Source organism: Malania oleifera, chromosome 12, assembly GCF_029873635.1.
Source record: "Malania oleifera isolate guangnan ecotype guangnan chromosome 12, ASM2987363v1, whole genome shotgun sequence".
NCBI lineage: Eukaryota > Viridiplantae > Streptophyta > Magnoliopsida > Santalales > Ximeniaceae > Malania > Malania oleifera.
The window spans coordinates 79,992,716-80,008,397 of record NC_080428.1 but is presented as its reverse complement, the minus strand read 5'-3'; the positions used below and the strand labels follow the sequence as shown (position 1 = coordinate 80,008,397).

The 15,682-nt window shown below is 37.1% G+C and overlaps 1 protein-coding gene and 1 pseudogene across 1 annotated transcript; one reads left to right on the top strand and one right to left on the bottom strand.

Annotated features, from left to right (window-relative positions):
- Positions 1-795: 795 nt before the first annotated feature.
- Positions 796-15,390, bottom strand: LOC131145180 (glycosyl hydrolase 5 family protein-like). The gene is made up of 4 exons (XM_058094308.1): positions 14,218-15,390; positions 3,059-3,306; positions 2,302-2,825; positions 796-1,366 (listed from the first exon to the last, which is right to left on the bottom strand). The coding sequence occupies exons 1-4, from the start codon at positions 14,623-14,625 to the stop codon at positions 897-899; spliced, it is 1,650 nt and encodes a 549-aa protein (XP_057950291.1). The 5' UTR covers positions 14,626-15,390; the 3' UTR covers positions 796-896.
- On the top strand, positions 14,629-15,437 carry LOC131145181 (uncharacterized; annotated as a pseudogene).
- Positions 15,438-15,682: the final 245 nt, after the last annotated feature.

Below are 15,682 nucleotides of genomic sequence, written 5' to 3'. Positions count from 1 at the left end.
CTCACCCTCCCCTAAAGAGCTTTCTAGGTCATTCCCACTATAGTAACACTAGTAAACATCAAAGTGATCGAGGAGTCATACTGCCTTATTTGGCATACAAAGACACTACCAGAAAATAACCCTACACTAGTATTTACATAATAGAAACTCATCACAAGTACACAAGATAAGCGGTCATAGGCAAGCATAATGCCCTGAACAAGCTTAGCTTGTGACACCAGGGGAACCTTTGTCCCACATTGGTTGGAGGAAGTATAAGTTTGGTTGGGGACTTGGTCTGGGGAACCTTTGTCCCACATTGGTTGGAGGAAAAAATAGAAGCTCCCTCCCTTCCCATACAAAAGCCCATCTAGTTTTCCTACTATTGCATTAAGCATGGTCATTCATTTTAATTATTTGGGTGGGCTACCCTTGGGTCTTATCTATATTTAGAAGGGTTTGATTTAGGTTTGAGCTTTTATGGGCTTATAAATTTTTTTTTTATTTTTTTAAAATATAAATTATATTAAAAACTGAATGAAATCGAATCGAACTATAAAAATTTGATTTTATGGTTACACCAATGTACAGTTCAATTTTAGTTTTAGATTTAAAGGTTTTGACCAAACCGATAAGAATCAAGTAACATTACTCATTTAATTTGGCCTTCAAAAGATTAAAAGGTCGAATTGCAATGAGTGAGTGAGTCGCCATCAACCGGCATTACCATGGTCGTGGCGCTTGAAATGAATCAATAATGCAACTTGCAAACATGCAATTGAGAAAAGAAAAAGAGAAAAAAAAAATCAGGGGATAAAAAAGGCAAAAAGAAAAGTTTTTATAGTAAACTAAACTTTACATATGTCCAAAGCTCAGGAACGTAAGCTTGCACGTACAATGCACGTGGAAGTCATTGATTAGCAGGGGGTGCTTCCGGTGGTATTAACAAGTTTGAACCACTGGCTGGTGGGGTCGCACGCATTATTATTCCCACTTAAGCATTTGCAGGTGTTGGTGGTGACAATGGCGGGGCCGTCGCCACCGCTGCCGGCGAAGTCCACATCCAGGCAAACCGCAGCGCCGCCACGTGGGAGGTTGGAGGAGAGGTGCATCCTGGAATCGGAGATGAGGTTCCACTTCGATGAAGACGATGATGAGTTGGCGCAATCTTCTCCAAGCTTCGCTGCCTGCCCCACCCCATCTGCTGCCTGTAAGCATAAATTCGTTCCCTCAATTGTTAAAAGGCGTTGGGGTGTGTAGCGCCACGCCTCGGCCTGGTCGCAGGGCCCTAGCACCAATGGCCCTATGGTTGAGTTCCTCAGCACGCAAAGACTCGTTGATGCATGGAAAATTATTAGATGTGGGCTTGCCTCTGATATCCCTGGCCCTGCTTCCACATATAACCACCATCACTTTTAAAATTTTCTTATGATAGCTGCCAAAACCATGACTAATGTTTGGTGTCGTAGAATAGAATTGATTGGAAGTAGAGTTAAATGAATTGAAAATTATGCAAAGGGCATGTAAAGTTAAGAATACTATGGTCATGTTTGGTTCACAGAATGACATAGGGTAGAAATGGATCAATTTGATGAGAAATTGGATTGATTCTAAGCATTGGATTTGGATTTGTATATAATATAAAATAGTATTAAAATTTGTCCAAATCTATTCAAATATAAATTCGAAATTCGAAATTCATGCTTTTAAACACTGTATCAAAGTATGGCGTTCGAGTGTTAAATTTGATTTCATTCTATTCGTACATACCAAAAGTACATTTCCTCCCAATTAAGTAGGGATTGATAGGGTGGATATGACTCAATTAACTAATCATAATCGCTCGAACCATTAACTGAGCTGAAGTTTTCACTAGAAAATGTGAAACAAAGTCAAACGATTCAAAATGAGTAATTAATCAAAATTCAGTTAACTGGTTTTCATATCCATATTTAATAACAAATCAAATCAAACCATTAATTAGTATAATTAAAAAATTTTAAAAGTCACTACAATTAATTTTTTTTCATAGTAATCAAGATATAAATTTAAAATACTCAAAATTAAAATTTAAGCAGATGCAATACGACTTTTTTAGACTCAAATTGTTAAAAGGTTATATATATTGTATGAATTTGTAGAACATCAGTTTGCTTTGGTAATTATGGTTATCAAATTAATCGAATCAAAACCAAACTAATAATCGAAAAAAAATAAAAATTTCAAACCATAGCCGAACCGATAACCAAAAAAAGCTAAAAATTTCGAACCAATCAGAAGAATGATTAACCAATTTCTAGATTCAATTCAATTCATGTTTACCTCGAAAAGGACATTGAATGTTATAAATCCTCTCGAAGCTGAAACTTTCATTTCGGGCGGCACACCAATTCCAATCCAACAATCCGTAAGTCTCGTCCAACCCAATCACCCCTTGTCTTAAATAGTAACTCCCAGCAAGAGTCCACCACGCCCAGTCGAAGTCAAGCTCTGCCGCCAACCCAAAGAAGCATGCCAAGTACCTATTGTCCCGAGCAGTCCTCCCCGTGAGGTCAGCCCCAAACTCACTCACCAACAAGGGCCACCCCTTCTCCAGAACGAACCCTCCCCTGCTCATCACCGTCTGCACCGCCTTCCCGCACGCCTGGTTCACGTTCCCTTTGCCAAAATCATTCCCAAATGAAAAGCTGTACCAATGAAACTCGAACAGGTGTTTTCCGGCGAACGTCAAGGTCACGGCTCTCCTCTGGATGAAAGACAAGTCCGTGTCGTAACTCAGGCCAGAGAGTATGACCAGAGCATTTGGGTTCGCTGCGTGCACTGTTTCTGCCCCTCTCTGCATGTACCTACGTACCTCATTTCATGCATATGTGTATGCCAAATGCATGTTAATATTACGTACATTTTGTTATTTTTTATAAATAAAAAATAAAATTAGTTTTTTTTAAAGTAAATAGTGTCAAAACTATTTGTTCTTGCTCATTTGTCTAACAATTTTTTTTTTTCTAAAAATTTAAATAAAAATTATTTTCCACAGATAAACAGGCATGAGTATTTTCATATACGTGTATATATGTACCTGTACCAAGCATTCGGGTTCTGTTTGGGCCCGCGGAGCTCATTCCTCAAGCTCATGCCGACCACATAGGGGGTGTCGTTGAAGAGGGCGGCCATCCGGGTGAGGCCGGTGAGCCAGTCGTCAGGGTTGAAGAATGTGTCACCGAAGAAGCCATTGCCATCGTTACTGCTGCAGCACCACCCCGGCTTGCTCAGGTGATTGTCCAGTATTACCATCACATTGATGCTCGCCAGGCTGGATACCACTGCCTATATTCGTTAATTAATTTCCTTAATATTAAGTTCTTCAACTAACAACCATTCAAAGAAAGCATAAATTTCAGAATTTGAATTTAAATCCTGTTAAATTTGGATAAATTTTAATTCAATTTATAGTTCATCTTATTCAAATCTAATATAAATTCAAATTCAAAACTTTTTCAAATAAACGTTGAGTTCATAAAATAATTATGGAAAAGTAATAGCTCAGCCGAGCTTGCTTAAGTGGTAAGGATGAACTTATGACTTTAGCAACCTCAATATCACAGATTTGATTCCCCACTTGTGGATTGTATTGAGAATCCCTATAAATCCCCCTCCATTGACCCATGGGATCCTCCTTGATTGTAGGAGATGTCACACAAATCTATTTCGATTTTCCTCCTTGATTATAGGATATGTTACACAAATTTGTTTTGATTATTTCTTTTATTTTAGTTGTGTAATTAGATTGTACAGTTGAACGGTATTATAAATAGAAATACTCACCCACGTAAAAGTGTGCGATGATTTGCAAATCCTTTCATGGTATTAGAGCCCTCACGGGCTCAACCTCCCACTGACCCACATAGCTGTCATTTCTTCCTCTTTCCTTTCCTTTAACACCATGATTCATATGGTGACCATTAAACTCTCTTCATCAAACTATCTTCTCTAGCGCAATCAGCTTATTCCGCTTCTTGAATGCCACAGACTTCTTGGCTATGTTGATGGGTCCATCATTGCTCCACCCACAAACTCCACCTCTGCTGTTGAGTCTTCTACAGCAACCCAAAATACACGAATTGGAAACTTCAAGATCAGCGCATCCTCAACTTGCTTCTCATTGTGTAAATTAATGCGTGTGGAACCGATTGTGTAATGTAATAACTAACGATAAATAATATAGAAAACACAATTACATAGATAATAAAGAAAGCAATAAACAAGACATAAGAACTTAACGTGGTTTGGAAGAATGTCTACGTCCATGGGAATAAGCGGCGGCTGAATTTTACTATATGTTAAAACCAGGGTTACAACATTGTATATATGTCAATCCTACACATACAGGGAGATTAGAAAGTTCCCTAAATACCCATGTATCAATCCCCGGAGCCTCCAAATCCCCAACCTATTGATCTTCCCAATTTAAAATTAAAAAATAGCTAGCGCTGAACAAAACCATCAACTATTTCTTACTGACTTAGCTTCTGCTTGAAAGCGTCGACATAACCGTTGACTCCCTATGCAAACCGTCGACAGTTTTCTTCAGACCATCTTCCTTGTTTTTTCCTCAGTATGCTTTCTTTGTATATGTGTTCCACTCAATATGAGTCACATACTATAACAATATTTGCCTTGACAAATATTCACCTCTTAGGAGAAAACGAAACATAACCCATAGCTCCACTTGGGACAATAGGTTTGGACACCTCCAATCTAGCATCTGGAGACGTCAATTAAGTCCAAGCATCCAAGCAATGCTTGAACTTATTCGTAGTAACGGGCTTTATCAACATGTCTACTGCATTCTCAAAAGTATGAACTTGCTCAAATAATAGTTCACCTGAAGAGACCAATTCCCTAATCCTTTGAAACCTCACATCTATGTGTTTGGTCATCACATGATACACCTTGTTCTTCGCCAAATAAATGACACTCTAACTATCACTTGCTGAATACCCAGCTCCTTGATCAATCATGTGAGCCACAATGCTTTCTTGGCAGCCTGAGCCATTACCATATACTCTGACTCAATTGTAGATAGTACAACTAGAGACTAAACTATGGACCTCCGATAAATTGGTCATCCCACAACTAAAGGATCACTCTGTTGTCTACCAAACATGATGTCATAGTCTGTAGTACCCCTCAAGTATTTGAAAATCCACTTGACTACATCCCATTGATCTAAGGTCTTCTCAATCCCAAAAGCTAGCTCAAGGAGTGAGGCTTTAAATTCCCTCACACTTAATAACTAGCCCCAACCACTTCCACAACCGATGCGCAATAACCCAACAATCTCCCCCTTAAACATCGGGATCTCTCTCGGTAAGGTATCGGGGTCTCCCCCGACATGGCACAACAGGGAGAATGTTGGTGAACTAGGCTCTGATACCATGTTAATTTTGGTCTAAATGCACTTTCCATCAGGTTTGCTTTCATTATATAGAAGAGATTTACATAGTTTTTGTATGATTTTCAACACTTAAATGCTGTCAGATTTTCAACATTATTTATAGCCTAATCAGCATTATTTACAACCTAATTGCCAAATTTTTAGCACTTAAATGCTACCAAATTTTCAGCATTATTTACAGCCTAATCAAAATTATTTACAGTCGAATTGCTTTTAATATATATAATCCTAATAATTGAGATTAATTTTATAATTTAAAAACATTGAGAAAGAAAGTGGATGAGTTGGGGAAAAAATTACTATAACGGAATTCATTTATGTTGATAAGAAAGAAAAGAATTTTAAAAATAATAAAATTTTTTGTAGGGTCAGATGTAAGGAGTGGGATAGGGAGAGGGGGAAAAGGAGAGAGGAAGAGAGAGTTTAAAAAACAAATTAAATAATATAGTGGTGGAACACAGAGAGAGAGAGAGAGAGAGAGAGAGAGAGAGAGAGAGAGAGAGAGAGAGAGAGAGTTTAAAATGAAAAAAAAAATGGTGGAACCCACATAGGGCCTCTTCTCTACCGGCTGATATATACACACACAGAGAGAGAGAGAGAGAGAGAGAGAGAGAGAGAGAGAGAGAGAAAAGGGACCCCAAAAAAATTACCACCACATGTTAGCCCCATGAGAGGTGGGAGAGAAGGACAAAGAAAGAGTTTCAAAATGATTAAATAAAATTAGAGGGGCTTATGTGGACCCCTTCCTTCGTCAACTAACTCAAAAGAGAGGTGATAAAGAAAAAATTAGATGTAAAAAGAAGTAAAATAAAACCATTAGGGCTTGCATGGGCTCCTTCCTCCACCAACTGACATAGATTAGTGAGGACAAAAAAAGAGAATAATTGGATGTTAAAAAAAAAAAAAAAACACCATATCTTAGCCATGTATTTAGTGTTTTAGGATTCATATATAGATAGATTGTTTTGAAAAATCTTTACTCATCTAAAATTCTTTTTCTTTCAACTTTGTGGCCTTTGAGAGTGACAACTATAAGAGTTTTTAGTGGTAGAGACCCCTTATTTCATCCAAACCCTCCTTTTCATTTTTTAAATTTCATTGGTGTAGACATCCTATCTTTTCTAGGGCTTATATATATAACATAATTTGGATTATTATTCATAATTGTGTAAATATCCATTAATAAAATGAGAAAATATAGGGGAAAAAATGAAAAAAACTAATATATTGAAAATAAAAAACATAAAAGGGAAAAATGAATGAAGCAAAAATCTAGTGGGCCAGCATCTCATCTTTAAACTTGCAAGCACAAAATGAAAAAGGGAAATCAGACATGTGAAAAATTGCAATAAGCATGTGGGTGAAATCAGAGTTTAATGCAAAATAAATTGAGCAATTCATCTTAAATTTGATTGTTCAATTAAATTCTAATTAATCAAATCTGAATTGATTGAATTGATCCCCCCAAACCTATAAATAGTAGGCTTAAGAAGGATAGGGGGGACACAGAGATAGAGAAGGAAGAGGGGAATTGCTCCCTAAAAATTTTAAGAGAGAATCATGAAGACACGACTGAGTGTTTGAAATTGAGAAGGTGAAGAAAGATAGAATACCAAGAGGCTTGAATTGTAGAAGTGGTGGAAGACTGATAGTAAAGAATTCAAGAGGTTCAGGCAAAAGAAAGAGAAGATTGTAAAGTGAAGAATTTAAGAAGAGAGGTAGGTACTTATTAATTCATATCAATTTTTATTTCAATTTCTAGCAATGTTGAATTTTGAACAAAAGATTCTGTAATTAGAGCTTAAATTCAAATAGAATAGGAATCAATAATTTTTCTAGAATATTTCAAATAAGATTCGGGTATTTAACCTGAACTTAGAATACCCAAGCCTCAATACCAAGATCCGAACACCTATACTTGATTACCCCAAATCTGATTCAGGGACTCTAGTTAATTTTACCCGGGTCCAAGACAGGTGACCCAAATACCCAGCTTGGATTTTGATTGAACCCATGATCCAAGTCAAACTTTGACTTGGGTCCATTGACCCTTTGACCACCCAAACCCATTAGATTTTGGGTCCTAACCCAAATCCATAATCCAGGACCCAAGGTTTTATTGGGTCCAAATCATTTTAAAGCCCAAATTCTCAAATCATGCCTAATAAAATTTATTAGGCTCGGCCAAATTGACTAAGCTTTCATTAAACCGAAAGTCCATGCCCAAAAGAAACCTAAACTCAGCCTGAAGCCCAGTCCAGTCCTAAAGCCCAGGCCCAGCTGGTCCTAGCCTAGTCTGACTAACCCAACCTAACTTAAGGGCATGGCTGATGGCGCACGCAGTGGCAATAGGGCTCTAAATTTTGACCACACTAGTGTCAAAGAACCCAACTCTCGATCTCAAATTATCCTTATTTATTTATCTATTGGGGTAGGGGGATTGTTAATAGAATTAGAAAAGGGTGGGCCACAAAAGCACAACATTTCAATGCTAGAAATGTCCTTGCCCTGTCAAGATTAAGTTTCAATAAGTGTCTTAGCTATGTCCAAAAATAAAAATAAATTAGTTAAAATTAGGGAGTGTCAAGTAGTTTCAGGCTTTCAAAAGTGTATATATTTCCTAGCATTCCTCTATACAGATGTCCATCCTTTCCTCGTACTCAATAATCACTTAGTATAATTCTCACTTTAAAATTTTTTAACATCGTAAAGGTAAATTCATTTTGTGCATGACATTTAGGCAATAATCAATAGTTAATCGTGAGAGAGAGAGAGAGAGAGAGAGAGAGAGAGAGAGAGAGAGAGAGAGAGAGAGAGAGAGAGAGAGAGAGAGAGAGATGGAGAGGAGAGATCTGAGAGTATTCAAAAATAAATAAATAAAATAAAATAAAATAATAATTAGTGGGACATGTGTCACCATACTGAAAATGACACATGGCGCACCTAGTGTAACGCCCTAACCTGAGTCTGTTAGGGAGCATTGCGTCTCTTCTCTTCCACTTGGACCAGAAAACAGGGGAACAGACCTTATTGGACTAATGACTGGCCCTACAGACCAACATGTATCCTTTTCAATGTGTTTTGTCTTCACTCACACACTTCCTGAGAAAACTTCTCAGACGGTCACCAACCTCAAGATTACTCCAAGTCAAGCACGCTTAACCGTAGAGTTCTTATGGGAAGACTCCTGAAAAGAAAGGTACACCTTGTTGATATAGGTAGTAATATCTAATCCTTTTAAACTTTTCTTCTATGGGGTATCACATTCTCCCCCACTTATAGAACGCAACGTCCTCGTTGCAAACCCACATTTTCAAACTCATGCGATGTGAATCTCATTACACTTTCGGTTGGGTAATTGCTTTGATACAATTTTGTAATGCCCCAACCTGGGTCTTCTAGGGAGCACTGTGTCTTTCCTCCTCCACCTGGACTAGACAACAGGAGGGTGGGCCTTATCGGACTAATGACTAGCCCCATAGACCTACATGGGTCATTTTCAGTGTATTTTGTACTGACTCACACACTTCTTGAGAAAACTTCTCAGAAGGTCACCCATCCCAACATTACTCCAAGTCAAGCACGCTTAACTGTGGAATTCTCATGAGAAGGCTCCCGAAAAGAAATGTGCACCTTATTGATATGGGTAGTAACATTTAATCCTTTTAAATCTTTCTTTCACGAGATATCACACCTAGGACCGTGCATTTGGAAAGCGACATGGTGTGATTCTGGCCATCCAATGTGTCTTTTTTCTGGATGGATGATTCGCTACTACATTAGTGATCCGCATCAAATGACCAACATCTGTAATAGTTTGCCTGCTACGATAAATGCAAAAAAATAAAAACAAAAACAAGTTCAAAATTTAAAAATCAGCACCACGTGTCGCCACCTCTGGCTGACACGTGACAACCCTACCCCACCCGCGTTCACCCAATTTGATTCAGGTCAACTTGAGCTGACCCATTAACCCGGTTCAAACCAGTTGAACCAGTCTGACCTGTTCCGAACTGTCGGTTCATTTCTTTAATTTAAAATTTGACATTTAATTAATTTGTAATTTTTAAAAATTACGAAAAATATTTAAAAAAAAAATTAGAAACAAAAATATTTAAAAATTAGGAGAAAATTAAAAAAATATTTAAGTCATTTTGACTCAAATAACAAAAAAAATAGAAAATTAAAATACCAAAAAAATTAAATGGAGAAAAATATTTTAAAAATCCTAGAGAAGTGCAGAAAAATATTGGAAAATTTTTAGAAATTTTTTTTAAAAAAAATTCAAAAGCCTAAATAAAATTTTAAATACTCTTTTTGTTCAAATTTGATGAATTTATTTGATTATTATCTGTATATATTCTGTTTTTGTATGTGTGCATTCCAATGATTAAATAAAAGGTAAAAAGGTATTTCAGAACTCACCTATATTATTTCTGAAGGGGGTTTATCTAATAGGATCCCCTCCTTTGAAGGTCTTATTTAAGATTTCTAAATTGCACATTATTTCATATTTTCTTTTAAAGTTTTAATATTTATTTATTTTTTAAGGAGTTAATTAAATACCACTAGATTCAATTTAAGGGATAAATCATAGTTAATTAGGTACCGTTCGTAGAATGAGTGTCTAGGAGGTGCTAGTACATTTCTCTCGCATAACTAAACTCTTAATCCTAACTCTGGTAAATGTAGATTGAGACTACTGGTTTCTTGGCCTTAGGATTAGTTTAAAGATCAATCAACAAGTAATAATAAAGTAAACTGCATATAGGAAAATAACAGGTTAGTGGCGACTTCATCAAACATATATAATTATTATCTCTCACCACTTCATACCCTTCTTCGGGACGTTGCGTTAATTAGGAACTACATGCTCCACAGTGACACACATAAGATTGTCACTACTTACATTAGTTTATTTAATTGGCTATTTTGCTATATATTGGTGTATATCACTTATATAGTGTATTTACATGAACTAAGTGATGTATAACTGTTTTAAATGGAGTTATTTTATCTATTATATAACAAAATGTTAATTATAATTTATAGCAAAATGCTAACTAACATCTAATGAAAGTATCTGTCCCCAGCTCCAATAGGCACAGCTGAGACCAATTTGATCCATCCTTGCTTTTTGCCTCACTTGCACTAATAGATATGTATGATTATTTAATGGGTTGGTCAGTTGTTGTCTTTAAAGAAAAAGAAAAACAAGAAGAACAAAATTTTGATTGTAACACTCCATTTATATTTTAAAAATACTTTAATTATTATCATAACTATACATTAACTACGGAATCTTCTCATTAACTTCTACCATTAAATTAATATCCACAATAAATAAAATAATAGATATAATAAACAACAAATTTAAAAAGAAAAAGTTTTTTCATTTTTATTGTTATAATATAGATACATAATTATTCTCCCATCACATAACATGGTACCTATTTTATAAAATTAGATAAAAGAGCAAGAAAATTTTCAAACCTTAAGGTCCCGTTTGGAAGCTTGGTTATTGAGGAAAGTAATAAAATAATATAAAATATATTAAAGTCATGAACAAAATTTTGATTTTACACATCATTAATATTTAATTTTTCTCAAATTTTAATCATATAAAATTAAACTTTCATTTTTAATAGAATTTAATATAGAAAAAAAATATAATTATAAATCATTTCCTTTTCCTGTGTAAAATCCTTGATTTAAACGGATCCTAAAGTTTCGTTTAGAATCGAGAAAATATTAGGGAAAGGAAGGGAAAAATATGAGTATCCATTTGGATCAAGGATTTTAGGTGGCGAAAGGAAAGGAAAGATAAGGAAGAAGCTCATTTTTTCCCTATGTTTTCCTTTTCTATTAAATACTATAAAAAAAAAACAAAAGTTTATTTTAATATAACTAAAAGTTAGGGAAAACCAAATATTAATGACGTGTCAAATCAAAATTTTATTTACAGATTTGGTATATTTTTTTATTTTCTTTCTTATGCTCCCTTATAACCAAATATGGAATTAACTAAATAAGAGTTCCTTGATACTTTTTTTTCCTTTCCCTAATATTTTCTGAGTTTCATATGGGGTGCAAGGAATCTATATTTTCATGTTTGGTTATCAAGAAAAGTTAGAAAAATAAAAGTAAAAATAAAAAAAATATATCAAATCTATAAATAAATTCTTTGTTTTCCTCTCCTTTTCTTTTTCCAAACAAGATCCTTAATGCAAACGTACCTTAAATCTTAGGGTCTCAATAAACCATATCTAGCTATAAAAAAATGGAAATTTTCAATCAATGAGTCCTATTGCAAACTCCAATGAGTTTCTTAATTAATTAGTAGTATGCAAAAGCATTTTGAGAAATTATATAAGAAATCTCAGTGTCTGAATTTTTCATGTACTCATTTATTTATTTATTTATTTATTTTATGTGAAACAAGCGACAAATAGGTGTTGTAGAGGAAGAGGTCTCCCGTTTAATTTCCCCAATCAATGTTAATAAGCATAGAAACCACTACTACATGTTTCACATCCAAAAATAGAGAAATGAACAAATGAAAGTGTAAATCTCCATATAATTCCTCTCACATTTGACCTAACGGGTTGGTTCAAATGGTAAGAGCGACTTGTGATTTTGATGATCCTAAGGTCACAGGTTCGAATTTCCTTTGAGAGTTTTTCCTGACAAATTATCAGGGATACATTAATGGATGGACAACTTTCTCTCTGTAAAATAAATAAAATTGTAATATTTCGATTATAGAAGTTATCTTAACAATGATATTTATACTAATATTTATATTAGTATATGAAATAAAAAATACAACTGAAATAATAACTAACAAATTAACAACTAAATTACCTAACAGATTAACAACATATTAACAATTCTAATACGCCCCCTCAAGATGGAGATGGTGAATAAAGATTTCACATCGCCATCTTGCCGTAAAAAGATTATGAAAACAAAAAAAAAAAACTCCATTAATGTGAAGCATGACAGCAGCAGAGAAGGCAATGACGACGGAGACGATCCGTAGGAGAAGATGCCGATGCATAAAGCAAGCAAGACGTGCTGGCGAAAACGAAAATTGCTGTGAAGTGAAGACCAAAGATATGGCCCAAAATGAAGGAAAAGTTTGTAAAATTTTCCTTCAAAATCAAGAAACTCCAAGAGATCAACTGTCTCTGGAAACACAGCATAGCCGGGAATGGCTGACCAGCAGATCAGACCCAATACAAGTGAGCCGGAGACGAGACGGAGACGACGACACGGACCAGCAGATCAAACCAAAATTGATAATGGAGAGCTGCGAAGTCACTCTAAGAGGCGAAGCTCCTGACCGACAATCATTGCAATTAAAAAAAAATCAAAGAAAACAGATATACGCGCCACATTCTAACCCAGGTGTCGAAACAAGGACACCGGAGCCGAAGAAGTGGCTAGAAAACCTAAGGTCGTGAGAGGACCCAAGATGAGTGGCGAAGGCAAAGATACTTGAAGGCTCTGTGAGTTGCCTTCCTCAACAAGTTAAAGAAAGCACTTCTTAAAACTGAGAGAGAGTGAAAAATGCTCGCGAGAGGATCTTTCAGGAGGCAAAAATAGGTGATTCTGAACTTCAAACTGAAAAGAGTTGAAGAGTCCGCAGGAAATGAACTCCGCAACAACAATCAGAACAATCAATGGAGCCCGGTGAGCAGTGCTCTAAGAGGCGAACATCGACTTGCACATATGAATCGCGACGATCTGAGACAGCTTCGGAGAGAAGCGAGTCGCACTCCAAGATTCAGTGATCCGGCAAGATTCAAAGATTAAAAAAAACATTAAAATAAGAAGCGAAAAATAGATCTACAAAGAACAATCGTTCGAAGGAAGGATCATCAACAAGTTGATAAGTTTTGGTGAGGAATGGCGTCGCGAGAGATCGCTGTGAGTCTCCATGGACGGATTCACCAATCTGTTCACCGGCAATGGCGCCATGGCCCCCGCCTTCAGATCCAAACTCCAGAATACTGAAAAATTGAGATGTCTTGTAACGAAGCGCGCGGTTATGTGTTCTTTCTGAGTTGGATAAAATTCGCTAGAGTTCAGACAAGAAGCCCTCAATGGCATGCTTGGCCTTCCTCAAGACGCAACAACCGTAGACAATGCGAGAGAGAGTCTGAAAGAGAGCACGGAATACGGCGAAATCACCGGCGAGTGCTGTGGGAGGATGAAAGATTGCAAGAATGGGCAACTTTCTGGATCTGCAGAAATGTTCGACCGCGATCACGATGACGGAGTCCTCTGAAGCAAATGAGCTAAGATGACACAGAGATCAAAGAAAAACTTCCCGGAGATGAAGATTGCAAGTTCTTGAAAAATAGGAGACGACCGGGAAGGGAGACGGAGAGCGTCAGAGCGGAAGAAAAATGCTCTGATACCATGTAAAATAAATAAAATTGTAATATTCCGATTATTGAAGTTATCTTTACAATAATATTTATACTAATATTTATAAGTATATGAAATAAAAAAATACAACTGAAATAATAACTAACAAATTAATAACAAAATTACCTAACAGATTAATAACATATTAATAATTCTAATACTCTCCTTTAAATTTCCTATCGCACCGTAATGTTCAAATGACATAATGATGGCTAGAGTCGGCAGGTTATCAAAAAAAAAAAATCTCCAGACGTTTGGCCAGCCGCGTCCGTGAGGTCGAAACGGCTTGGTTTCAGATCTTAAAAATTACTTTAGACAAATAAGAAAGAAAGAAATTTACAGACCTGGAAAGCATTAATGAGGGAGAGATCAACGATGGAGGGGTTGTGAACTTGGAAACCAGCTATGGACTCGATGAGGCCAAGGCTCATGAGCGACTGCCGAACGGTGACGTTGGTCAATGAGTCGCTGGTGACCAAGAAGAGCGGCCAGGTGAGCCTCACGCAGTTGAACCCCATGGTAACAATCCGCCTTGAGATGGTGTCGACCGGCTGCTTGCTCAGCCCCTCCGCCACCACCGCTTCCAAATGCGCCGGCCAATTCACGCAGGCCAGCTTCACCCTCTTCCCCTCCTCGTCCACAATCCATCGCGATTTGGTGTAGAGTGGAACACCCCTCACGCTCCCATTCCAAAGTACTACTACTAGTACAACAGAAAAAAAGGAGAGGTAGAACAAAGGCAGCCTTCCCATTATATATATATGTATAGATAGATAGTTTGTGTGGAGGGCGTAAAAGAAGAAACGAAGCCGTAGAGTAGGGCTCCCCACGAGAGAGCATCCACTGTTCCGCAGTTGACCAAAACTATGGATCGGTACCAGAGGGTGGAGAAGCCGAGAGCGGAGACACCGATAGACGAGAATGACATTCGGATTACAAATCAGGGCCGGATGCGAAGCTATATCACATACGCCATGAGTCTGCTTCAGGAGAAAGGGTCAAATGAAATTGTGTTTAAGGCAATGGGAAGAGCAATCAACTAGACTGTCACAATTGTGGACTTAATCAAGCGAAGAATTGTTGTTCTTCATCAGAATACATCTGTTGGATCCACAGACATAACTGACATATGGGAACCCCTAGAAGAGGGCCTTCTTCTAAAGAAGGAGCTCAATACATCCTCTGTTGGGTATCAACCGCCATTACCAGCTGAACAGGTGAAGGCATCAACAGAATTTGATTATGAAGGAGAGGATTCGCCTAACGGTCGAGGCGGGGGCCGTGGTGGTAGAGGGAGGGGAAGGGCTAGAGGGAATGGTTTTGTGTCCTTCGAGTATGAAGATGGTAGTTGGGATCGCAACCGGGTTATGCAAGGGGGAGGGATCGATCGAGGGGTCGTAGTTTCCGAGAGCGTGGAAGGGGAGGGTACAATGGACCTATGGTTGACATGCAGCAGGATGCATGAGGCTACTGTCAAGATGCATCAGTTCAGGGCCGTGATCGTGGCCGTGGGAGGGGAAATCGTGGAAGAGGCCGTGGTTTCAGATCTAACAGGCCGATCCAGTCTGCCGCTGGGGTTTAAAATGTCTCACTTGAATTACGAGGCAGAGTTTTCTATTCACCAAGTGTTGGATGCCTGCTCCATTTCTATGTTTGCCTTTTTTCTTTTTTTATATTACTAATTTTTAACTTTAGGCAGAGGAATGTAACCATGTTGTTGTGATATGTATGGAATAATGAAAATGCATAGTAGAATAAACAACAAAAAGTCAATAACACACAATCAAAATAAGAAAAATACAAAAATTT